The sequence below is a fragment of the Ornithorhynchus anatinus genome, chromosome 1 (assembly GCF_004115215.2).
Source record: "Ornithorhynchus anatinus isolate Pmale09 chromosome 1, mOrnAna1.pri.v4, whole genome shotgun sequence".
Taxonomy (NCBI): domain Eukaryota; kingdom Metazoa; phylum Chordata; class Mammalia; order Monotremata; family Ornithorhynchidae; genus Ornithorhynchus; species Ornithorhynchus anatinus.
Genome location: NC_041728.1, coordinates 186071410 through 186097621, shown reverse-complemented (window position 1 = coordinate 186097621; position 26212 = coordinate 186071410). Strand labels below are relative to the sequence as shown.

At 51.2% G+C, this 26212-nt stretch overlaps 2 protein-coding genes across 2 annotated transcripts in view; both read left to right on the top strand.

Annotated features, from left to right (window-relative positions):
- The window catches only part of LOC103168083 (solute carrier family 15 member 2-like), a 102142-nt gene extending 93512 nt beyond the window's left edge, over positions 1-8630 (top strand). Inside the window, exons 22-24 of the mRNA XM_039910084.1 lie at positions 360-464; positions 4970-5158; positions 8430-8630. Coding sequence (XP_039766018.1) covers positions 360-464; positions 4970-5158; positions 8430-8630 — 495 coding nt within the window. The remainder of the gene's footprint in view (positions 1-359; positions 465-4969; positions 5159-8429) is intronic.
- A 2122-nt stretch (positions 8631-10752) lies between these two features.
- LOC100091642 (solute carrier family 15 member 2-like) overlaps positions 10753-26212 on the top strand; it is a gene marked incomplete at its 3' end in the record, with an annotated part of 74293 nt that continues 58833 nt past the window's right edge. Inside the window, exons 1-4 of the mRNA XM_029072049.1 lie at positions 10753-10843; positions 16300-16393; positions 23005-23146; positions 25461-25553. Of these exons, the coding sequence (XP_028927882.1) occupies positions 10763-10843; positions 16300-16393; positions 23005-23146; positions 25461-25553 (410 nt within the window). The remainder of the gene's footprint in view (positions 10844-16299; positions 16394-23004; positions 23147-25460; positions 25554-26212) is intronic.

The window sequence follows — 26212 nt, the reverse complement described above, 5'->3', positions numbered from 1 at the left end:
CTGGACATGCCCTACCCTACCATTCCATGTCATGTCATGGCCTGGCTTAGCTGGTCTGGCCTGGCCTGGCCTGGCCTAGCCTGCCCTGCCTGCCCCATAAGGTGTAAGTGTCTCCCTGTGTGTATGTTGGGGCTTTCCAGGCTGGGCCCAGAGATGGGTGGCAGCTGAGGCTGCGTCCCAGTCCATGATGGCGGGACAACCAGGGGCCTAATTGAGATGGAAGCCAGCAGGGGTGTTGACCTCCTCTGGGGAGAGGAGCCCCTGGGGATGCCTGGAGGAGCGGGCATGAGGACGGGCAGAGGAGCGAGCGTGGGTGGCCTCAGACAGGTGCGGGACTGACAAGCTGGTGTGTCGGGCAGGCCCCAGCCAGCATGAAGTCGGTGCTACAGGCGGCCTGGCTGTTGACGGTGGCTTTTGGAAACCTCATCGTGCTTGTGGTGGCGGAGCTGGACTTGCTGGTGCAGGTACGGGGGCGGCCCTGGGATGGGGGTCACGGTGGCTGAGGGGGCCATGATGGCTGAGTGAGGTGCAGCCACCGGGGGGTTTGCAGTGGCTGAGGGGGCTCAGGCACACACGGGTCAGAGGCTTCCCTGAGGCACTAGGCAGAGCTGGCCAGCCACTGAGCGAGAGTCTGGTTCCACCCTGGCCTTCCTTTGGGGTCGCGAGAGGCAGAGTTAGCATCCTCATTGTACAGCTGAGGAAACTGAGGCCCAGAGAGGACACCTGACTGACCCGGACACCCGGACACACAGCAGGCTACTGTCAGAGCTGAAACCAGAACCTGAATCTTCTGACTCCTAGGTCCTTGCTCTGCACAGCACATCACAACGCATCTCACCACAACACACCCCACCACAACATACCACAACACAACACACCATAATGCACCACAACACATCTCACTATTAATTCATTTGTTCATTCAGTCATATTTATTGAGTGCTTACTGTGTGCACAGAACTGTCAGTCTATACTTCATTCTGCTGCCTCGATTATCTTTCTACAGAAATGCTCTGGGCATGTCACCCCCCTCCTCAAAAATCTCCAGTGGTTGCTTATCAACCTTCGCATGAAGCAAAAACTCCTCATGATTGGCTTCAAAGGTCTCCATCACTTTGGCCCCTCCTACTTCACCTCCCTTCTCTCCTTCTCCAGCCCAGCCTGCACACTCTGCTCCTCTGCCGCAGCTAACCTCCTCCCTGTGCCTCGCTCTCGCCTGTCCCGCCTTAGACCCCTGACCCACGTCCTACTTGTGGCCTGGAACGCCCTCCCTCCTCACATCTGCCAAACTAACTCTCTCCCCTCTTCAAAGCCCTACTGAGAGCTCACCACCTCCAGGGGGCCTTCCCAGACTGAGCCCCCCTTTTCCTCTGCTCCTCCTCCCCTCCCCATTGCTCCTACTCCCTCCCTCTGCTCTACTGCCTTCCTCTCCCTACAGCACTTGTGTATAATTGTACATATTTATTATTCTATTTATTTTATTAATATGTATATATCTATAATTCTATTTATTTATATTGATGCTATTGATGCCTGTCTACTCATTTTGTTTTGTTGTCTTTCTCCCCCTTCTAGACTGAGCTCATTGTTGGGTAGGGATTGTCTCTATCTGTTGCCGAATTGTACTTTCCAAATGCTTAGTACAGGGCTCTGCACACAATAGGTGCTCAATAAATATGATTGAATGAATGAATATACTAAGCTCTTGGAAATTACAATTCAGGAATAAACAGAGACAATCCTTGCGCACACCAGGCTTACAGTCCACAGGGGCGGAGACAGACATCAAAACAAGTAAACAGGCATCAATATAAATAAATAGAATTATAGACATATATATACACATCAAAACCAGTAAACAGGCATTGATATAAATAAACAGAATTATAGATATCTACACATATACATAAATGCTATGGGCTGGTTGGGGGAGAGCAAAGGGAGTGAGTCTAGGTGACGCAGAAGGGAGGGGGAGCTGAGGTAAAGGGGGACTTAGTCTTTGAAGGCCTCTTGGAGGAGGTGCACCTTTAGTATGGCTTTGATGGGGGAAAGAGTGAATGTTTGGAGGATTTGAGGAGGGACGGTGTTCCAGGCCAGAGTTATGACCTGAGCCAGGGGTTGACAATGAGACAGGTGAGATCAAGCCAGGAAGTTAGCACCAGAGGAGAGGAGTGTGCAGGCTGGGATATAGAAGGAGAGAAGGGAGGTGAAGTAATAAGGGGCAAGGTGATGGAGAGCTTTGAAGCCAATAGTGAGGAATTTTTGCTTGATATGGAGGTTGATAGGCAACCACCGGAGATTTTTGAGGGGGCAGCGGGGCGGGAGGGGGCGCAGGAAGGGGGAGGCGGAGGCGCCATGCCCTGAACTCTCCTGTAGAAAAATAATCTGGGCAGCAGAGTGAAGTACAGACTGAAGTGGGGAGAGGCAGGAGAATGAGAGATCAGAAAGGAGACTGATGCAGTCATCCAGTCGGGATATGATGAGTGTAGTAGCGGTTTGGATGGAGAGGAAAGGGCGGATCTTGGCTATGTTATTAGGGTGAGACCAGCAGGATTTGACGACGGATTGGATATGTGGGATGTATGACAGAGCAAAGTCATTGATGACACCAAAGTTATGGGCTTGTGAGATGGGAAGGATGGTTGTGCCGTCCACAGTGATGGGAAAGTTTGAGAGAGGACAGGGTTTGGGAGGGAAGATTAGGAGCTCTGTCTTGGACATGTTGAGTTTTAGGTGGCGGGAGGACATCCAAGTAGAAATGTCCTGTAGGCAGGAGGAGATGTGAGCCTGGAGGGAGGGAGAGAGAACAGGGGAGGAGATGTGAAAAGCAGCATGGTTCAGTGGATAAAACAGGCTTGGGAGTCAGAGGTCATGGGTTCTAATGCCGGCTCTGCCACTTGTCAGCTGTTTGACCTTGGGCAAGTCACTTAACTTCTCTGTGCCTCAGTTACCTCATCTGTAAAATGGGGATGAAGACTGTGAACCCTAGATGGGACAACCTAATTATCTTGTATCTACCCCAGTGCTTAGAACAGTGCTTGGCCCATAGTAAGCGCTTAACAAATACCAACATTATTATTGAGAAGCAGTGTGGCTCAGTGGAAAGAGCCGGGCTTGGGAGTCAGAGGTCATGGGTTCTAATTCCGGCTCTGCCGCTTGTCAGCTGTGTGACTTTGGGCAAGTCACTTAACTTCTCTGTGCCTCAGTTCCCTCATATGTGAAATGGGGATTAAGACTGTGAGCCCCATGTGGGACAACCTGATTACCTTGTACCTCTCCAGTGCTTAGAACAGTGCTTAGCACATAATAAGCGCTTAACAAATGCCATTATCATTATTATTATTGTTATTACGTAGATTTGGGTGTCATCTGCGTAGAGATCATAGTTGAAGCCTTGGGAGCAAATGAATTCTCCTCGCCACAACACACCACAGCACAGCATACCACAACATAACATACCTCACTACAACTCACCTCACTACAATCCACCCTACCACTGCATACCACACTACAACGCACCTCACCGCAATACACCACAACATGCCTCACCACTAGGGCTCAGAAAGTGCCCCCAGACTGCCCTCAGCAAAATGTTAAGCTTTTGAAGACAAAATTATCAAAGCAGCCTACTGGACGTGCCTCAAGCATGGGCCAACCTCCGAGAAACTCCAGCCACTAGGATTCACTGGCCCCTGGGTCATGCCGGCCTCCCGGATGTGCTGGTTTCCAGGATTTGCTGGCCTTCTGGACTCACTGACACCCAGGACGTGCCCATGTCTTCTGGGGCATTCCAGGCTCTAGGACTTGCTAGCTTCTGGGACCCTCCGACCTGAAGAGGTTTCTTTCCTGGGGACAACTACCATCCCACAGCCAGCAAGTAGAGTGTGCTCTTTCTCCCCTACGGCCTTTGTGTTGACATTGGGCCCAGCCCAGAGAAGTCCTCTGGTGCCATGCCCTCTGGCTGCAGATTGACAGCTGCATTGACCCTGCTTTGCCTCCTCACAGCCTCGCAAACTCACAGCTTCTCAGCACCAGCGCCTTCCACCCTTGCATCCCTCAGTACCGCAGCTCCACAGGGGCTCAACAGTGTTTCCCCATGGAGAACATCCCGGAAAGCCCAAACCATTCTTCCTAGACACTAGGAGGATGTCCAAATGGGCACGTCACTGAGATACATTGTGGGTGACACTAGGGAAGGTCCTGGCTGGCCCCAAAGGACCCTGGAGCCAGAATCCAGCCTGGCCCAGCCACAGGAGGGTCTCCACCCTTCAATCATTCAATCAGTGGTATTTATTGAGTGCTTATGGTGTGCAGAGCATTGTACTGAGCACTTAGGAGAGTACAGTAGAACAGAGTTGGTAGGCACAATCCCTTCACACGAGGAGCTGACTGCAGTCACTGACTGTTCCTTGACACATCTACATCTGATCGTCCAATAGGACTGAGGGCAGTGAATCAACACAAAAGAAACCACATAGAGAAGCAGCACGGCCTAGTGACTAGAGCCTGGGCCCGGGACTCAGAGGCCTAGGGTTCTCATCCCTGCTCCACCACTTGTCTGCTGTGTGACCTTGGACAAGTCACTTTACTTCTCTGTGCCTTCGGTTACCTCATTTGCAAAATGGAGATTCAATCCTACTCCTTTCTACTTAGAATGTGAGCTCCATGTGATACAAGGCCTGTGTTTAGCCTGTGTCTATGCCAGTGCTTAGAGTGCTGGACAGAGAGTAAGCACTTAACAAGTACCATTATAAGAAGATGAAGAAGAAGAAAAAGAAGAGCCAGGCATGGTGGTTCCATCCCTGTTCTGCCCCAGCTCATCTCACAGTGAGGCTGGCTTACTGTCCACCTCCCCCTTCCCTTCTCCTTCCCTTCCCTTCCTCCCTCCTCCCATTGCCTCCGCCCACCCGCCTGTCGACTGTCTGTCTGTCCATTCGTACATCCCGGCCCCGTGTCTGTCTCTCCCCAGTGGGCAGAATTCCTCCTATTCGCTTGCCTCCTGCTGGGCGTGTGTATCGTGTTCTCCATCATGGGCTACTACTACGTGCCCTGGACCAAGGCCCAGCAGATGGTCCGGGAGGAACAGAAGCAGCAGCGGCAGAAGGAGAAGCAGCAGCGGCGGGAGCGGTGGGAGCAGCAGCGGCAGCAGGAGCAGCAGCGGCAGCAGGAGCAGCAGCGGCAGCAGGAGCAGGAGTGGCAGGAAAAGCAGGAGCAACTGGAGCAGAAGCAGGAGCAGCAGGAGAGGGATGGGGAGTGGGAGGGGGAGGAGCCCACCCCAGCCCAGGACGGAGGAGAGGGCAACCTGGACATGGAGAAGCAGTGACACCCCTGGCCCCTTCCCTGGCTTCCCCAAGCTTCAGCCACTGCCCCCTTCCATACTGCCGGGATCCTGGGACACCCCTGGCCCCACCAACTCCTCCGCTGACCATCTGTCCACCCATCGTCCGTCCATCCACCATCTGCCCTCCATCCTCTGCGGGGCCGAGCTGTCCCTTGGCCAAAGGGTTCCCTCCCGACTTCCCCCGTCCAGCTGTGAACTCCGGCTCGGATACTGGGAGAGGACAGTAATCCTGGACCCCAGGAACCCGCTCTGGCCATGCCCTCCTACACCAGGCCCTGAGTCCCCCACCCCAAGTCTCCCTTCCCCTGCATTCCCGCTCCGTGTCTCCCCACCTGGCCAGCGAGGACAGGGAAGGTCCAGCTCACCATGGGAGGGGCTGGGGGGCAGGGGAACCTCCCCATACAATAAACGTCCACCTCTATAGGTGTGTTACTGGGTCCAAGGGCCCCCTGCACACGTGTGTGACTGCCCAATCACTCAATCAATCCATCCATCCATATTTATTGAGCACTTACTGTGTGCATAGCACTGTATTAAGCACTTGGGAGAGTATATTACAGCAGAGTTGGTAGACACACATTCCCTGCCCACAGGGAGATTACAGTCTAGAGGGGAAGACAGACATTAATATAAATAAATAAATGAATTACAGGTATGTACGTAAGTGCTGTGGGGTTGAGGGTGGGATGAATTCCAAGTGCCCAAAGGTTCAGGTCCCAATACAGAGAGGATGCAGAAGGTAAAAGGGAGCCAGGGAAAAGAGGGCTTAGTCAGGGAAGGCCTCTTGGAGGAGTTGTGACCTTAATAAGGCTTTGAAGGTGGGGAGAGTGGTGGTCTGGCCTACAAGGAAAGGGAGGGAGTTTCAAGTTCAAGGAAGGATATGGGAAAGGGGTAGGAAGTGAGATAGACAAGATCGGGGCATGGTGAGCAAGCTGGCAGTAGAGGAGCAAACTATTTGGGCTGGGATGTAGTAGGAAATCAGCAAGGTGAGGTAGGCAGGGGCAAGGGGCAAGGGCAAGGGCAGTCCTTCTGACTCCCAGGTCTGTGCTTTATCCACTAAGAGTAGTCCCTCTAGACTGTAAGCTCTTTGTAGCTGGGAACGTGTCTGTTATTGTACTCTCCCAAGCGCTTAGTACAGTGGTTGGCACACAGTAAGCATTCAATATATACGATTGACTGACTGACTGACTGACTATTCAGGGTTAGGACAAGTGCTTGGATCAATGTGGTAGCAGTTTCGTAATAGAGGAAAGTGCAGATTTTAAGCAACGTTGTGAAGGTAGAATTGACGGGATTTGGTGACAGAATGAATATGTAGGGTGAATGAGAGAAGGATAAAGGCAAGGTTAAGGATTTGTGAGATAGAGTTGTCAGTGGTATCATCTACAGTGAAAGTCCTGATGGGGACAGGGTTTGGGTGGGAAGATAAAGAGTTCTGCTTTGGACATGTTAAGTTTGAGGTGTCAATGGGACACCCAAGTATAGATGTTCTGAAGGCAGGAGGAAATGCAAGACTACAGAGAAGTCAGTGCTGGAGAAGGAGATTTGGGAATCATCTGCATAGAAATGGGAGTTGAAGCCATGGAGCGAGCCATGGAGCGAATGAGTTCTCCAAGAAAGTGAGGATAGCTGGCAAAGAAGGCAGAAGGGAGGGGGCAAGTGATTTGATAGGGTAAGAAGGGATGAGGTTGGAGGCATAGGTGGAGAGGGAGGATTTTGAGAGGAGGTGAGAGATTTCTCCTTGAGCTATTGGAGGGACTACTGGGAGAGTTGCAGAAGTCACAGAAGGAGGCGGGGACCAGAGAGGAGCAGGGGAGATTTGAAGGAGATCACGCCTGTTGGCCCACAGGATCTACCTTTTTAAATCCTGAGTTTGAATCCTCTCCAAAGCCCAAGGCATTTGGACTCAGAAATCAGGAGGCACAGCCTCATTGCTCAGGGCATATAGTCTCAGCATTCAGAGCGTGTGGATTCAGTGCTCGGGACATGTGGGTTCATTGCTCAGTGCTTGTAGGCTCAGTATTCAAATCATGTGGGTTCAGTGCTCAGGGTGTGTGGGTTCAATGCTCAGGACTTGTGGGCTCAGTGCTCAGGGCATATAAGCTTAGTGCTTAGGGTTCATGGGTTCGGTGCTCAGGGTGTGTGGGGTTCAATGCTCAGGTGGTGTGTGTTTGATGCTCAGGACATGGGGCTCAGTATACAGGGTGTATAGGCTCAGTGCTTAGGGTGCATGGGTTCAGTTGCTCAGGGAGAGTGGGATCACAGGGCTTGCAGCCCCAGTGCTCAGGAGACATGAACTCAGCACTCAGGATGTCCAGGCTCTGTGCTTAAGGTGTGTAGGTTCAATGCTCAGGGAGTATGGGTTCTGTGCTCAGTGTGTGTGGGTTCAGTGCTCAGGAGGCATGGGCTAGGCATTCAGGGTGCAGATGCTCAGTTTTCAGGCAACCTGAGGTAGGGCCCTTCTGAAGCTGGACCCCTCACAGACGCCTGACCCCTCATGCCCCACCCTTGGGTCTGAAGGCCAAAGCCAAGGAAGGCTCAGAGCTGCCCCTGCCCCCTTGGGCTGGCCCTGGCCAAGGCCTCACTCAGAGGCCTCACTTGCCCACTCAGGGGACTGAGCACTTACTCTGTGCCAAGCCCTGGGCCAAGGACAATCAGACCGGACACAGTCCCTGTCCCCATTCCACAGGGCTCCTGGGGCAATGGGAACTGAGAAGTTCAGAGAGTTGTCCAGGGCCACACAGCAGGCCCGGGCAGGGCTAGGATCAGCAGGACCTGGGTCAGGGGAATCTCCATTGGTGGCCGCTTCTCCAACCAGCTTCCCGGGCTGCTCCCCATGCCCACCTCCACGTGCCCACCAGAGCTGGGGATGGCTGTGGGAGAAGCCAAGGAAAGGAGAGGCCCACAGGGCTGGCGAGAACTGGACCCTGGCAGTTCCAGGGGAAGGAGCAGTCAGAACCATTGTGTTCTGGATTCCTCCATGGGAGTGTTGTGTGCTCATCTGGGCCACCCGGGACTCAGAGCCGGGGCTCCAGGGGGCGTCCGGGACAACGGCGTCTGGGACAAATGTCCACTCATGGGTGCATAGGACGCTCTGGCCACACCAATGGGGGAGCCACTGACCATTCCAGCCATGCAGATGGAAGAACCACTGACCGCTGCAGCCACAAAGATGGGCGAGCTGCTGACCGCTCTGGTTATGCAGGTGGAGGAGCTGCTGAGCACAACAGGTCTGGTTGGGGGAGCTGCTGACCCGGACACATGCCACCGGGAGCTGGCCTATCACTGAGGTCCTGCGCTGAACCAACAAAAGAAAAGAGGAGTCGGGGGTCACGGGAGGCCCCTCCTGGTAGTGCACCCGTCTGAGCTGGACTAGGTCCACAGGGATGTTTAGGCCCAGAGCAGGCCAACTGGGCAGGGGCCAGCTTCACCATGACTAGGTACAGGATGCATTTACTGTATGCTAAGCACTGTGCTAGGCCCTGGGGTGGATAAAAAATAATCAGGGCGGGCACAGTCCTCGTCCCCCAAGGAGATCACAGTCTGAGTGAGAAAGAGAACAGGGATGATGATGATGATGCTCCGCCACTTGTCAGCTGTGTGACTGTGGGCAAGTCACTTAACTTCTCTGTGCCTCAGTTCCCTCATCTGTAAAATGGGGATGAAGTCTGTGAGCCTCACGTAGGACAACTTGATTACCCTGTATCTACCTCAGTGCTTAGAACAGTGCTCTGCACATAGTAAGTGTTTAACAAATACCAGCATTATGATGATGATGATGATGATGATGATGATAATGATAATGAAGATGATGGCATTTGTTAAGCCCTTACTACGTGCAAAGCACTGCTCTAAGCACTGGGGAGGATACAAGGTGATCAGGTTGTCCCATGTGGGGCTCACAGTCTTAGAGAAGCAGCGTGGCTCAGTGGAAAGAGCACGGTCTTGGGAGTCAGAGGTCATGGGTTCTAATTCCGGCTCCGCCACTTGTCAGCTGTGTGACTTTGGGCAAGTCACTTAACTTCTCTGGGCCTCAGTTACCTCATCTGTAAAATGGGAATGAAGACTGTGAGCCCCATGAGGGACAACCTGATCACCTTGTATCCACCCAGCGCTTAGAACAGTGCTTCGCACATAGTAAGCGCTTAACAAATACCAAGATTTTTAATCCCCATTTTACAGATTAGGTAATTGAGGCCCAGAAGTTAAGCGACTAGCCCAAAGTCACTCAGCTGACAAGCGGCGGAGCCGGGATTTGAACCCATGACCTCTGACTTCCCAGCCCGTGCTTTTGCACTGAGCCATGCTGCTTCTCTCCCCATATTGCAGATGGTGAAACCCAAGTCCAGAGAGGTTCAGCAGCCAGCCCAAGTCACCCTGCAGGCTGCGAGGGGATCAGAGCCCAGACCAGAATCTGGTTCTTCCAACTCCCCAGCTCAGGGTCCGTCCATGGGCCACCCTGCAGAGATAACACTTCCTGGGGTTCAGGTTGTCTCCAATTCATTCTTCTCTCCCAAGTCACAGCCTTCCGACCCACACACCTCCACTTTGCCCTCTTCATTCCCTTCTGCCCTGCTCTCCTCACCCACCTCCTCCTTGCACCCCCCGGGTGGTCACTGGGCAGTAACCGGGCAGTTTCTAGGCCGAAGAGTGGTGGGGGGAGTGAGGGTAGGGGGTAATAGCTACTAGGGCTCTGGAATTCTGGGTGGTTCCAGAGGCAGCAGTTGGGGCAGTTGGCAGTTAGGGATGGCAGCCGTGGGGGCAGCCCCGGCAGACGCTACCATGGTCCCCCCCGACTCGGGGGGGAAGCAAATGGAGACCGTCACGCAGGAACCCTTTGTTAAGGTGTGGAATTGTTTGCCCGAAGACTTTTTCGATCCGTAGTATTTACTGTGCGGCGCCTCTGGGCGGAGCTCTGCACTAAACGCTCGGGAGAGGTCAGTGGAGTCGTAGGCCTGACCCCTGCCTGGGAGGAGTTTACAATCAAGTGGGGGGAGATGGACACTGAAATAAGTGACAGGAAGGAGAAGGAAAGTGGAGACGTCGGTGAGTGAGAGCTGTAGTGGTAGCCCGCACCCGACTGCCATGAGCAGGTGGGCGGACAGTAGTGGGGAAGAGAGAAGTAGTGTGGCTTAGTGGAAAGACCATAGGCTTGGGAATTGGAAGAAGTAGGTTCTAATCCCAGCTCCGCCACTGATCTGCTGTGTGACCTTGGGCAAGCCTCTGTGCTTCCGTTCCCTCATCTGTAAAATGGGGATTAAGACTGTGAACCCCAGGTGGGGCAACCTGATTACCTTGAATCTATCCCCGCCCTTAGAACTGTGCTTGGTACTTAGTAAGCGTTTAACAGATACCATAATTATTATGATTATTATAAAAGGTCATCCGGAAAGCTGCCTGGAGAAGGTGGGATTTTTGAAGATGGGAGAGAGTGATGGTCTGCCGGATGAGAAGGAGGAGAGAGATCCAGGCAGGAGAGAGGGTCTGAACATGGGGTCAATGGTAAGAGAGACAAAGGCGAGGCCCAGAATGAAGTGTGTGAGCTGAGGTGCACTGGGAGAGGAGTGAAGATGGGAAGGAGGGGGATGGCTAATTGGGAGCCTTAAAGCCAATGACCAAGAGTTTCTGCTTGATGTGAAGGGTGATGGGCAATCACTGGAGGTTTTCGAGGAGTGGGGAGATGCACAGAAAGACACTTTAGAAAAATAATCCAGGCAGCAATCAATCAATTGTATTTATTGAGCACTGTGCTAAGCGCTTGGGAGAGTGCAATATAACAGAGTTGGTGGACCTGTTCCCTCCCTACAGCACACTTACAGTCTAGAGGGAGAGACAGACATTAACATAAATAAATCAATTACAGCCATGTACAAAAATGCCGTGGGACTGAGGAACGGGGGAATAAAAGGTGCAAGGGTGAAGCAGAAGGCAGTAGGAGAAAAGGAAATGAGGGTTTAAGTAGGGGAAGGCATCTTGGAGGAAATGGGCTTTTAAAAAGGCTTTGAAGGTGGGGAAGCTGTGGTCTGATATGAAGTGGGAGGGCGTTCTAAGCCAGAGGGAGGATGTGGGCCAGTGGTCAGCACAAGGTCAATGAGAGATCAAGATGAGTAAGTTGGCATGAGAGAAGTGAGTGTGCGGGTTAGATTGTGGTAGGAAATCAGGAAGGTAAGGTACAAAGGAGCAAGGTGATTGAGTGCTTTAAAGTCAATGGTGAGGAGTTTCTGTTTGATGTGGAGGTGGAAAGGCAACCACTGGAGGCTCTTGAGGAGTGGGGAGATGTGGACTGAACAGTTTTGTAGCAAAATGATCTGGGCAGTAAACTAAAGACTGGACTGGGAAGAGTCAGGAGACAGGGAGGTCAATGAAGTTTATGCAGTAGTCTGGGAGGGATAAAATAAGTGCTTGGATTAATAATGTTGGTATTTGTTAAGCGCTTACTATGTGCAGAGCACTGTTCTAAGCGCTGGGGTAGATACAGGGTAATCAGGTTGTCCCACATGAGACAGTTAATCCCCATGTTACAGATGAGGTAACTGAGGCACAGAGAAGTTAAGTGACTTGCCCACAGTCACACAGCTGACAAGTGGCAGAGCTGGGATTCGAACCCATGATCTCTGACTCCCAAGCCCGGGTTCTTTCCACTGACCCATGCTGATCGCAGTTTGGAGGAAGAGGAAAGAGCAGATTTTAGCAACATTATAAACATAGAACCAACAGGATTTGGTGACAGATTAAATATGTGGGTTGAATGAGAGAGATGAGTGGAGGATAATGCCAAGATTTACAGGCTTGTGAGACTGCAAGGATGGTGGTGCCGACTACAGTGATGGGAAAGTCATGAGGAGGACAGTGTTGGGGTGGAAAGATACAAAGTTCTGTTTCAGACATGTTTTGGCAGCAGAGTAAAGTATGGAATGGAGAGGGGAGAGGCTGGAGACATGGGGGGCAGTAAAGAGGTGGATGCAGTAGGTTGCCAACCACCACCTCCCATCAGCAACGTACATGGGATCCTGTAAGAGAACCCCCAAAAAGGGAATTAATCCGCCCATCGCCCCGATGTGATTACCCATCTAGAAGCATTAGAAGCAGCGTGGCTCAGTGGAAAGAGCACGGGCTTGGGAGTCAGAGGTCATGGATTCTAATCCTCCTTGACCTCTCTGCTGCCTTTGACAATGTCGACCATCCCCTCCTCCTCCACACCTTATCTCACCTTGGCTTCTCGGACTCCGTCCTCTCCTGGTTCTCCTCATCTCTCTGGCCGGTCATTCTCAGTCTCCTTCGCTGGTGCCTCCTCCCCCTCCCATCCTTTAACTGTCAGAGTTCCTCAAGGATTAGTTCTTGGCCCTCTTAATAATAATAATAATAATGTTGGTATTTGTTAAGCGCTTACTATGTGCAGAGCACTGTTCTAAGCACTGGGGTAGACACAGAAGAATCAGGTTGTCCCACGTGGGGCTCACAGTCTTAATCCCCACTTTACAGATGAGGTAACTTAGGCCCAGAGAAGTTAAGTGACTTGCCCACAGTCACACAGCTGACAAGTGGCAGAGCCGGGATTCGAACCCATGATCTCTGACTCCAAAGCCCGTGCTCTTTCTACTGAGCCACGCTGCTTCTCTTCTGTTCTCCATTTATACTCACTCCCTTGGTGAACTCATTTGCTCTCACGGCTTTGACTACCATCTCTACACAGATGACACGCAGATCTACATCTCCGCCCCGTCCTCTCCCCCTCCCTTCAGGCTCGCATCTCCTCCTGCCTCCAGGATGTCTCCACCTGGATGTCGGCCCGCCACCTAAAACTCAACATGAGCAAGACTGATCTCCTCATCTTCCCTCCCAAACCCGGTCCTCTCCCAGACTTCCCTATCACCGTGGATGGCACGACCATCCTTCCCGTCTCTCGGGCCCGCAATCTCGGTGTCATCCTTGACTCGTCTCTCTCGTTCACGCCACGCATCCTATCTATTACTGAGACCTGCCGATTTCACCTTTACAATATCGCCAAGATCCGCCCTTTCCTCTCCACCCAAATGGCTACCTTACTGCTACGGGCTCTCGTTATTTCCCGGCTAGACTACTGTGTCAGCCTTCTCTCTGACCTCCCTTCCTCCTCTCTCGCCCCGCTCCAGTCTATTCTTCACTCCGCTGTCCGGCTCATCTTCCTGCAGAAACGATCTGGGCCTGTCACTCCCCTCTTAAACACCTCCAGTGGTTGCCTATCAACCTCCGCTCCAAACGAAAACTCCTCACTCTAGGCTTCAAGGCCCAATGTCACACAGCTGACAAGTGACTGAGCAGGGATTAGAATTCATTCATTCATTCATTCAATAGTATTTATTGAGTGCTTACTATGTGCAGAGCACTGTACTAAGCGCTTGGAATGAACAAGTCGGCAATAGATAGAGACAGTCCCTGCCGTTTGATGGGCTTACAGTCTAATCGGGGGAGACAGACAGACAAGAACAATGGCAATAAATAGAGTCAAGGGGAAGAACATCTCGTGAAATCAATGGCAACTAAATAGAATCGAGGCAATGTACAATTCATTAACAAAATAAATAGGGTAATGAAAATATATACAGTTGAGCAGACGAGTGCAGTGCCGAGGGGATGGGAAGGGAGAGGGGGAGGAGCAGAGGGAAATGGGGGGAAAAGAGGGTTAAGCTGCGGAGAGGTGAAGGGGGGGGTGGTAGAAGGAGTAGAGGGAGAAGGGGAGCTCAGTCTGGGAAGGCCTCTTGGAGGAGGTGAGTTTTAAGTAGGGTTTTGAAGAGGGGAAGAGAATCAGTTTGGCAGAGGTGAGGAGGGAGGGCGTTCCGGGACCGCGGGAGGACGTGGCCCAGGGGTTGACGGCGGGATAGGCGAGACCGAGGGACGGTGAGGAGGTGGGCGGCAGAGGAGCGGAGCGTGCGGGGTGGGCGGTAGAAAGAGAGAAGGGAGGAGAGGTAGGAAGGGGCAAGGTGATGTAGAGCCTTGAAGCACCTGACTTCTCTGTGCTTTAATTTCCTCAACTGAAAAATGGGGATTCAATCCCTGTTCTCCAGGCTGTGAGCCCTGTTGTGTGACAGTGACCATGACTGACCTAATTAACTTGTACCTACCCCAGCATTTAGAACAGTGCTTGACACATGGTAAGCACTTAACAAATATGATTTAAAAAATTAGGAGATTCTGGGAAGGAAGAGAATTGGCAGGATGTATCAATATGCTGGCTGTAAAGTGTTGGAAGATTTCTCAAGTGAATTGTCTACATATGCTTCCTCAAGTTCCTCTCCTCTGAATCTCTCCTTAACCTCCTCCAATCTAGCTTCTGACCCCTTCATTCTACAGAAACCTCTCTCTCAAAGGTCACCAATGATTCTCTCCATGCCAAATCCAATGGCCTCTATGCCATCCTAATCCTCCTTGACCTCTCAGCTGCCTTCAACACTCAACCACCCCCTTCTCCTGGAAACATTATCCAACCTTGGTTCCACTGACACTATCCTCTCCTGTTTCTCTTCCTATCTCTCTGGCCGGTCATTCTCAGTCTCTTTCACGGGCTCCTCCACCTCCCACCCCTAACCATGAGTGTCTCGCAAGGTTTGGTTCTAGGCCCTTTCTATTCTCCATCTACACACACTCCCTCAGAGAACTCATTCACTCACAAGGCTTCAACTACCACCTCCATGTGGATGATAACCTAATCAACATCTCCAGCCTTGAGCTCTCTCCCTCCCTGCAGTCTCACATTTCCTCCATCTCTACTTGTATGTGCTGCTGTCACCAGTGCTTAGAACAGTGCATGGCACATAGTAAGTGCTTAACAAATACCATCATCATCACCTCAAACTTAACATATTCAAAAACAGAACTCCATATCTTCCCACCCAAACCCTGTCCTCCCCCTGACTTTCGCAACATTGTATACGGCACCATCGTTCTTCCTGCCTCATAAGCCCCTAATCCTTGACTCATCTCTTTCATTCGACCCACATATTCTATCCATCACTAAATTCTGTTGGTTCAACCTTCACAACATTGCTAAAATCTGCCCTTTCCTCTCCAGCAGAACTGCTACTACATGAATCCAACCACTTATCTTATCCCACCTTGATTATTCTATCAGCCTTCTTGCTGACCTTCCAGCCTCCTGTCTCTCCCCACTCCAATCCATACTTCACTCTGCTGCCCGGATGATTTTCCTACAAAAACGTTCAGACCATATTACCCCACTCCTCAAGAAATTCCAGTGGTTGCCCCACCACTTCCACATCAAACAGAAACTCCTTAGGTTAGGCTTTAAAGCACTCAGTCACCTTGCCCCTTCCTACCTCACCTCGCTACTCTCCTACTACAACACAGCCCACACACAGTCACTCATCTAATGCTATACTTCTCTTCCTCAGTTTCAACTACCTCGATGCCAACCTCTCGCCTGTGAGCAGGAGGGCGTAGTGGATAGAGCACCGTGGCTCAGTGGAAAGAGCACGGGCTTTGGAGTCAGGGCTCATGAGTTCGAATCCCAGCTCTGCCACTTGTCGGCTGTGTGACTGTGGGCAAGTCACTTAACTTCTCTGTGCCTCAGTTCCCTCATCTGTAAAATGGGGATTAAGACTGTGAGCCCCACGTGGGACAACCTGATTCCCCTATGTCTACCCCAGCGCTTAGAACAGTGCTTGGCACATAGTAAGCGCTTAACAAATACCAACATTATTATTATAGAGCACGGACCTGGGAGTCAGAATATCCTGGGTTCTAATCCCAGCTCCACCACTTGACTGCTGTGTGGCCCTGGGCAAGTCACTTCACTTCTCTGTGCCTCAGTTGCCACAGCTGTAAAATGGGGATTGAGACTGTGAGCCCCACGTAGGACAGGACTGCATCCAGCCCTATTTGCTTGTATCCACTCTAGCGCTTAGTGCAGTGCCTGGAACATAGTAAGAGCTTAATAAAACCATATTTTTTTTTTCTCCAAGAAGCCATCCTGGGTTGAGATCCACTACCTGCTAAAAGTCAGCTATATCCTGATCAGCGTTTTCATGGAGCGCTCTGCCTTTTTTGGCATGAATGGTAATGGCCCGCGAACACTTCCTCCCGGCTCTTCCTTCTCTGCCCCAGACTAGACCGCGTCCAACCCTGACCCTGTCCGGCCTCTGACCTCTCCTTCCCCCACCTTCCTTGAGCCCACCTGTCCCTGATCCTGCCATCTTTGACCTTGCCTTCCCTAACCCTGTCTTCCTTGATCCTACCCATCCCTGACCACGCCCACCCCTGCCCCCACCGATATATGGCCCCACCCATCCATGACCCTCCCATCCCTGAGTTTCTAGGAGAGGCAGAAGCAAGGTGGAACAGGCTTGAGCTGGAGGTGGGGATGGGGGAAGGAGGAGGTGGGGGAGGGGAAGAAGCAGAGAAGGCAGGGAGGAGGAAACAAGGAGGAGAAGGGAAAGGAGGAGGAGGAAAAGGCAGAGGAGGAGAAAGAGGAGGAAAGGAGGAGGAAGAGGTCGAAAAGAGGAGGAAGAGGAGGAAAGGAGGAGGGACAGGAGAAAAGAAGGAGGAAGAGGAAAGGAGGAGGAAAGGAGGACACCACAGTTCTCTCTTTAGTGATGGAATGGCTGAAGCAGCAAGAGCAGAAGAACGCTGAATGGGAAAGTCAGAGATCCCCACCCTTCAGGGATAAGCCTGGGGGACAGGAAGGCTGGTATGGGAATAATAATAGTAATAATAATTGTGGTATTTGTTAAGCGCTTACTATGTGCCCGGCATTTTACTAAGCGCTGGGGTGGGTACTAGCAAATTAGGTTGGATTCAGTCCCTGTCCCACGTAGGGTTCACAGTCTCAATCCCCATTTTACAGATAAGGTAACTGAGACACAGATCACTGAAGCATTCATCCATCTATCCACCCACCCAGCCATCCTATCGCCCATCCTTTCATCTGTCTGTCCATCTGCCCACCCATGCATCCATTCATCCATCCATCCATCCACCAGTCCATGCAGCCATGCAGCCATCCATCTGCCCACCCATTCATCCTTCCACCACCTGTCCATCTTTCTGGCTATTCTTCAGTCCATCCATTCATTCATCTGACCAGACGTCCATTCATCATCTACCAATCCATCCATTCACCCATCTGCCCAACATTCATCCATCCATTCATCCCTCTATCCATCCACCCACCCATGAGTCCATCCACCCACCCAACCATCTGTTCAGTCATCTATCTGTTCATCATCCGTCCATCTGCCCAACCACCCATTGTTCCATCCGTCTATCCACCTATATATCCATCTGTCTATCCATCTGTCAATCCATCCACTCATCCACCTGTCCATCATCCATCCTCCCATCTGTCTGCTCATCTGTCCATCCAACCAATCCATCTACCCACACATCCATCCACCAGTCCAACTGCCCATCCATCTGTCCATCCATTCATCTGTTCATCCACCTGCTCATCCATCAGTTCATCCATCAGTCCAGCCACTCATCCATCCGTTCCTCTGTCCATTCACCAATCCACCTCTCCCTCCATCCACCCATCTTTCCCTCCATGCATCAATCCATAACTCATCCACCTGTCTGTCATCCACCCTTCCACTCATCCACTCATCTGTCCATTCATTCAATCCATCCACCTACCCATCCATCCACCAGTCCATCCACCTGTCCATCCAACCACCAGTCCTTCGAGAAGCAGCGTGGCTCAGTGGAAAGAGTCTGGACTTAGGAGTCAGAGTCGCGGGTTCTAATCCCAGTTCTGACACCTGTCAGCTGTGTGACTCTGGGCAAGTCACTTGACTTCTCGGTGCCTCAGTTCCCTCATCTGTAAAATGGGGATGAAGACTGTGAACCCTATGTGGGTTAATAATGTTGGTATTTGTTAAGCAGTTACTATGTGCCCAGCGCTTAGAACGGTGCTCAGCACATAGTAAGCACTTAACAAATACCAGCATTATTATTATTTTTCTATCCATTTGTCCATTATTCCATCCATCAGTCCATCCATCCAACTGTCTGTCAACCCATGATTCCATCCAGCTATCCTTCTGTCAATCCAACAGTTCATCCATCAATCTACCTGTCGGTTCATCCACTCATCCATCCATCCATTGATCCACCCACCCCTCCATCTATCTGCCCATCTTTCGTCCATGAATCAATCCGTCCATCCATCTGTCCATCTGTCCATCCATCCAATCCACCCACCCACCCATCCATCCACCAGTCCATCCATCCATCTAATCATTCATTCATTCAATCGTATTTATTGAGTGCTTACTATGTGCAAGAGCACTGTACTAAGTGCTTGGAATGTACAATCCTGCAACAGATAAAGACAATCCCTGCCCAAAAACGGGCTCACAGTCTAAACGGGGGAGACAGACAACAAAACAAAACAAGTAGTCTGGCATCAATATCATCAAGATAAATAGAATCATAGATATATATACATCATTAACAAAATAAATAGAGTAATAAATAATATATACAAATATGCACAAGAGCTGTGGGAGGGAAGGGGAGAGCAGAGGGAGGGAGTAAGGGGAATGGGGAGGGTAGGAGGAGCAGAGGGAAAGGGAGGACTCAGTCTGGAAAGGCATCTTGGAGGAGGTGAGCTCTCAGTAGGGCTTTGAAGACGGGAAAAGAGTTAGTTTGGCAGATGTGAAGAGTGAGGCATTCCAGGTCAGTGGTAGGACGTGGGCCGGGGTCGAAGCTGGGACAGGCACAAACGAGGGACGAGAGTAAGGAGGTTAGCGGCAGAGGAGTGGAGTGTATGGGGTGGGCTGTAGAAGGAGAAAAGGGAGGTGAGATAGGAGGGATCAAAGTGATGGAGAGCTTTGAAGCCATGTAAAGTTTGATAGGCAACTACTGGAGGTTTTTGAGGAGGGGAGTGATATGCCCAGAATGTTTCTGTAGAAAGAAAATCCAGTCAGCAGAATGAAGAATACACTGGAGCGGGAAGACAGGAGATGGGAGATCAGAGAGGAGGCTGACACAATAATCCAGTCGGGATATTATGAGAGATTATACCAGCAAGGTAGCAGTTTGGAGGGAAAGGAAAGGGTAGATCCTAGCGATATTGTGAAGGTGAGACCAGTAGGTTTTGGTGACAGATTGGATGTGTGGGGGCAGTCAAGGATGACACCAAGGTTGCAGGACTGTGAGACAGGAAGGATGATAGTGCGGTGCACAGTGACAGGTGAGTCAGGGAGAAGACAGGGTTTGGGAGGGAAGATAAGGAGCTCAGTCTTGGACATGTTGCGTTTTAGGTGGCGGGCAGACATCCAGGTGGAGACGTCCTGAAGGCAGGAGAGAGGACAGGGGAGGAGATGTAGATTTGGGTGTCATCTGCTTAAAGACGACAGTTGAGCCGTGGGAGCGAATGAGTTTACCAAGGGAGTGAGTATAGATGGAGAAAAGAAGGGGACCAAAATATGACACTTGAGGAACCCCTACACTTAGGGGATGGGAGGGGGAGGAGGCGCCCAAGAAAAAGGCCGAGAATGAATGGCCAGAGAGATAAGAGGAGAACCAGGAGAGGACGGAGTCCGTGAAGCTAAGGTTAGATAAAGTGTTGAGGAGAAGGGTATGGTCGACAGTGTCAAAGGCATTTGAGAGGTCAAGGAGGATTAGGATAGAGTAGGAGCCATTGGATTTGGCAAGAAGGAGGTCATTGGTGACCTTTGAGCGGGCAGTTTCTGTGGAATGGAAGGGATGGAAGCCAGATTGGAGGGGGTTCAGGAAAGAGCTGGAGTTGAGGAATTCAAGGTAGCGAGTGTAGATGACTCGTTCTAGGAGTTTGGAAAGGAAGGGCAGGAGGGAGATCAGATGATAACTGGAAGGGGAAGTGGGATCATCCATCCATCCATCCCCTCACCCATCTAAGAACGTCGCCTAGTGAATAGAGCACGGGTCTGGGAGTCAGAAGGTCATGTGTTCTAAAACTGGTTCCTCCACCTTTCTGCTGTGTGACCTTGGGCAAGTCACTTAACTTCTCTGGGCGTCGGTTACCTCATCTGCAATAAATGGGGATTAAGAGTGTGAGCCCAGTGTGGCACGGGGACTGTGTCCAACCTGATTAACTTGTATCTACCCCAGTGTTAGAACGGTGCTTGGCACATAGTAAGCACTTAACAAGTACCGTAAATGCAGAGAAACTGCATGGCAAAGAGGATAGAGCATGGGCCTGGAAGTCAGAAAGTCATGGGTTCTAATCCTGGCTCTGTCACTTGCCGATTGTATGGCCTTGGGCAAGTCATTTCACTTCTCTGTACCCCAGTTACCTCATCTATAAAAAGGGTGTTTAAGACTGTGAGCCCCATGTGAGACAGGTACTGTGTCCAACCTGATTTGCTTGTATCCATCCCAGCGCTTATTACAGTGCCTGGCACATAGTAAGCACTTAACAAATACCACAGGTATCATTATTACTATTATTACCACCCATCAATCCATCCCTCCATCCGTCCATCCATCCCTCTGTCTGTCATCCTATCCATCCATCTCTCCTCCCCCATGCCTCCTCCCCCAGACTATAAATTCAATGTAGGCAGGGAACGTCTACCAATTCTGTTATACTGTACTATCCTAAGCACTTAGTACGTAGCTCTGCACACAATAAGCTCTATAAATATGATTGATGGATTGATTGATTGATCTACTCATTTTCTGAACTGTAAACTCATGGTGGTCAGGGAACAGGTCTACCATCTTTATTATAGTCTCCTAAGTGCTTAGTACAATGCTCTGCACACAGTAAGTTTTCAATAAATACAACAGATTGATTGATCCATCTGACCATTCGTCCATCCATCCATCCACCCATCCCTCCATCTTTCCGCTCCTCCATCCATCCATCCATCCATCCATCCATCCGTTAATACACTTAACTACCTGTCCACCATCCATCCCTCCATCTGTCCACCCATCTGTCCATTTATTCAATCCATCCACCCATCCTTCCACTAATCCATCCATCTACCCATCCTAACATCCATCCATCCTTCCATCCATTCATCCATCCATCCATCTACCCATCCTAACATCCATCCATCCTTCCATCCATTCATCCATCCATCCATCCATATGACCATCCATCCATCCATCCATCCGTTAATACACTTAACTACCTGTCCACCATCCATCCCTCCATCTGTCCACCCATCTGTCCATTTATTCAATCCATCCACCCATCCTTCCACTAATCCATCCATCTACCCATCCTAACATCCATCCATCCTTCCATCCATTCATCCATCCATCCATCTACCCATCCTAACATCCATCCATCCTTCCATCCATTCATCCATCCATCCATCCATCCATCCATCCATCCATCCATCCATCCATCCATCCATCTGTCCTTCCATCCCTCCATTCATCCCTGTATTGGCCCTCCCATCCATCCATATGCCCATCTGCCTGACACTCCATCTATCTATCTTTTCATCCATCAGTACATCCACTCATCCATTCATCTATCCATCTGTTCATCTACTCATGCATCTATCTATTCATCCATCCATCCATTCACTCATCCATCCGTCCATCCATCAATCTATTGTATTTATTAAGCACTTACTGTATGCAGAGAATTGTTCTGAGTGCTTGGGAGAGTACAGTACAATAGAGTTGGTAGACACATTCCCTGCCCACAAAGACTTTATAGTCTAGAAGGGAAGACAGATATTAATATAAATGAGTACATTCTGGCTGGGTACATAAGTGCTGTGGGGCTGGGGAAGGGGTGAATAAAGGGGGCAAATTCAAGTGCAAGGATGACATTGAAGGGAGTGGGAGAAGAGGAAATGAAGGCTTAGCTGGGGAAGACCTCTTGTAGAAGACCTGCTTTTAATAAGACTTTGAAGGTGGGGAGGGTGACTGTCTGTCAGATATGAAGGGGGAGTGAGTTCCAGGCTAGAGGCAGGATGTGAGCACGGGGTCAGCAGTGAAATAGATGAGATCAAGGTACAATGAATAGGTTTCCATTAGCTAAGTGGGCAGGCTGGGTCGTAGAAGGAAGTCAGTGAGGTAAGCTAGGAGGTGGCAAAGTGATTCAGTGTTTAAAAGCCAATGATTAGTTTCTGTTTGATGTGGAGGTGGATGAGCAACCACTGGAGGGTTTTGAGGAGTGGGCAGATGTGGACTGAACAGTTTTGTAGAAAAATGATCTGGGCAGCACAGTGGCATATGGACTGGAGTGGGGAGAGACAGGAGGCAGGTATCAGTCCATCAGTCCAACCACTCATCCATCCATCCATCCACCCATCCCTTCATCCGTCCATCCTTCTGAGCATCCATCTGTCAATCTGTATCCCCCATCAATCTGTCAATCACGTCTGTCCATGCAATCCATCCACCAACCCATCCATTCACCAGTCTATCCATCCGTCAGTCCATCCATCCATCCATCCATCCATCCATCCATCCATCCATCTGTCCATCTGTCAATCAATCCACCCATTTAACCATCCACCACACATCTATCTGCCCTTCGGTTCGTGCGTCTGTCCACCCCTCCTTCCACCCATGTCTTCGTTTGGCTGCCCCTACAGGCCCAGAGCAAGCCCGTGTTGATCCTTCCCACAATGTCACTCAGCCCGCGGGTCTCCCATGTGTTTCCCCTACTCTGTTCACGGCTCAGGTACCTCTCTCCTGCTCCCATCCCTCTCTAGTCTTGCTGACTCTGTACTTCGTGAGATTCCACCACTGGAATGAGAACTTATCCACGGCCATCTACCATGCCTTCATCGGCTCGTGCTATTTGTACACCATCGTGGGAGCCATGGTGGCCGACTCCTGGCTGGGGAAATACAAGTAAGGAGATCGTGGCACTGGAGGGGCAGCCAGCAGCCCCTTGGGGAAGGGGTTGGGGATGGACACGCGAGAGGGGCCACCGGCCATCAGTGCCCACCACTGTAGAGGAGGAAAGGCACAGCTCACAGGACTCACTCATAGCTTGGCTCAACACCAGGGGGCACCTTTCAGAACCAGAGCTCGCTTGGTGTGTGTTCATGTGTGTTCTTGTTTCCAGAGAAATTCTGGGGTCCGGGCAGAGGGGTCAGTGGGTGACCCATGACAGGACAATAATAACTGTGATACTTGTTAAGCGCTTACTAGGTAACAAGCATCATAATAAGTGCTGGGGTAGATTCAAGTTAATCAAGTCAGACACAGTCTCTGTCTCACCTGGGACTCACAGTCTAATAATAATAATAATAATAATGTTGGTATTTGTTAAGCGCTTACTATGTGCCAAGCACTGTTCTAAGTGCTGGGGTAGATACAACGTAATCAGGTTGCCCCATGGGGTTCACAGTCTTAATCCCCATTTTACAGATGAGGGAACTGAGGTACAGAGAAGTGAAGTGATTTGCCCAAAGTCACACAGCTGACAGGTGGTGGAGGTAGGATTAGAACCCATGACCCCTGACTCCTAAGCCCGTGGTCTTTCCACTGAGCCATGCTGAGGAGGGTGTCCTGGCATTTAACCTTATTCCCCAGATGAAGAAACAGAGGTCCAGAGAAGTTAAATGACTTGCCCACGGTCATGCTGCAGGCAAGCCGCAGGTTGAGGATTAGAACCAGGTCCTCCAACTCCCAAGCCGAGGCTCATTCCACTAAGGTGCGCTATTTCCTCCGTGCTGCACTGCCTGCCTGCAGCCTCCTCACTCACTTGCTAGCCACGCAAACCACTGGCCCTAAAATCAGTTCCTCCACATAGGGCCTCAGCCCTGAAGTGTCGGAACCAAAGCTCATCCACTATTGTCAGTGGGCGACCCCATTGCCATGTGGCCATTTGTAATGATAGGTGACCCCCTCTCCAATCAATCAATCAATCAATTGTATTTATTGAGTGCTGACTGTGTGCAGGGCATTGTACTCAGCTTTTTGGAGAGTACAACACAAGAGACACATTCCCTGCCTACAATGGGCTTAGAGTCTAGAGGGGGAGACAGACATTAATATAAATAAATAAATTACAGATAGATTCAATAGTATTTATTAAGCGCTTACTCTGTGCAGAGCACTGTACTAAGTGCTTGGAATGTACAATTCAGCAACAGATAGAGACAATCCCTGCCCAATAATGGGCTCACAGTCTTAACGGGGGAGAGAGCAAAGCAAAAGAGAACAAAACAAAACAAGCAGTCTGGCGCAGACATCATCAAGATAAATAGAATCATAGAGATATACACATTATTAACAAAATAAATAGAGAAATAATATATACAAATATGCAGAATACTGAGGGGAAGGGAAGGGGGAAGAGCGGGGGGGGGAATGGGGAGGGAAGGAAGAGCAGAGGGAAAGGGGAGGGCTCAGTCTGGGAGCCATACATCCATAAGTGCTTTTGTGCTGGGGTCGGGGGTGGTGAATAAAGGAAGCAAGTCAGGGTAATGCAGAAGGGAGTGGGAAAAGGGGAAAGGAGGGCTTAGTCAGGGAAGGCCTCATGGAGGCGATGTGCTTTCACTAAGGCTTGGAGAGACTAATCCTCTGTCAGATATGAGGAGGGAGGGCATTCCAGGGCAGAGGCAGGACGTGGATGAGAGGATGGTGACTAGACAGACGAGATCAAGATACAGTGAGTAGGTTGGCATTAGAGGATCAAAGTGTGCAGGCTGGTTTGTAGTAGGAGAACAGTGAGGTGAGTTATAGGTGGCAAGGTGATTGAGATTGGTTGATTGATTAATAATAATTTTGATATTTGCTGAAGTTTACTGGGAAGGGCTGGGATAGGTATAATATAATCAGATGGAACATCATTCCTCTCCCTTGTGGGGCTCACAGTCTAATGGGGAGGAGAACAGGTATTGAATCCTTATTTTACAAATGGGGAAACTGACACACAGGAAAGTGACATTACTTGCTTGAACTCACCCAGCAGGCCACTGGTGGATCGGGATTCAAACCCGGGTCTCCTTTGTCTCAGGCTTGTGCCCCTTCCCCCAGGACACTCTGCTTCTCAGACTTCCCTTCCTGTTTCTCTCCTTCTCACTCTTCCCCTCTTCTCAGCCACGTTTTATGGGGGTCAGGGATGCTTGCGAGGCGGGCAGGTCGGCCACACACGGGGCAGGTCGGCCACACACGGATCCTCAATGCCCCCGCCCTCTGGGCACTTCCTTTTCAGGGCGACCCTGGTCTGGTACATCCTATACCTGCTGGGCTTCATCTTCCTGTTGCTCAGCTCACTGCCGTTCTCTCGGGGACAAGCCCTGCCCAAGTGAGTGCCCCTCCACAGCCGGATGGTCGCAGGGCCGAAGCTGGGGGCCCTAAGTGGGGGGCCTGGAGGAGGAGGAGGGAGGAGGGCAACTGCAGGGCAGCAACCCCGCCCCACACCGCGTCCCTGTCCCGCTGCTGCCCCACCCCATGTTGCCATTCCCAGTAATGCTCCTGCTCTAGAACACTGAGGGACAGGGGCACAGGCCGGGCATGTGAAGAGGGGGGCTGGGCACAGGCAGACAAGGGCCAGGTGTTTACAGACAGGGGCCGGGTGTGTGCTGATGGGGCCCGGGGACCATCCAGACGGGGGCTGGGGGCGTGAAGACGGGGGCTGGGTGTGCTCAGGCAGGGGCCAGGCCTGTGAAGATGGTGGCCGGTGCCAGGTCAGTGTGCAGACAGGGGTCAGGTGCGGGCAGGAGGAGTCACCGTGGGCAGAGCTGGATGCTGCTGGGGGTATCGGTGTGCCGATCGGCACCTCAGTGGGCCAGAGGCTTCCCTAGCCCTCTCCCAAGACCAACTGCCTTGAGCTGGGACCCTTCCCGTTGCCCTTTCCGTGGCTCCCGGCCCCTCCCGCGGCCTGGATCGGCCATCCCGGGTCCTGGCCCTCCTGGGGCCCGTGGAGAGGCAATGGGTGGAAAAAAGAGGGGACGTCGGGATGAT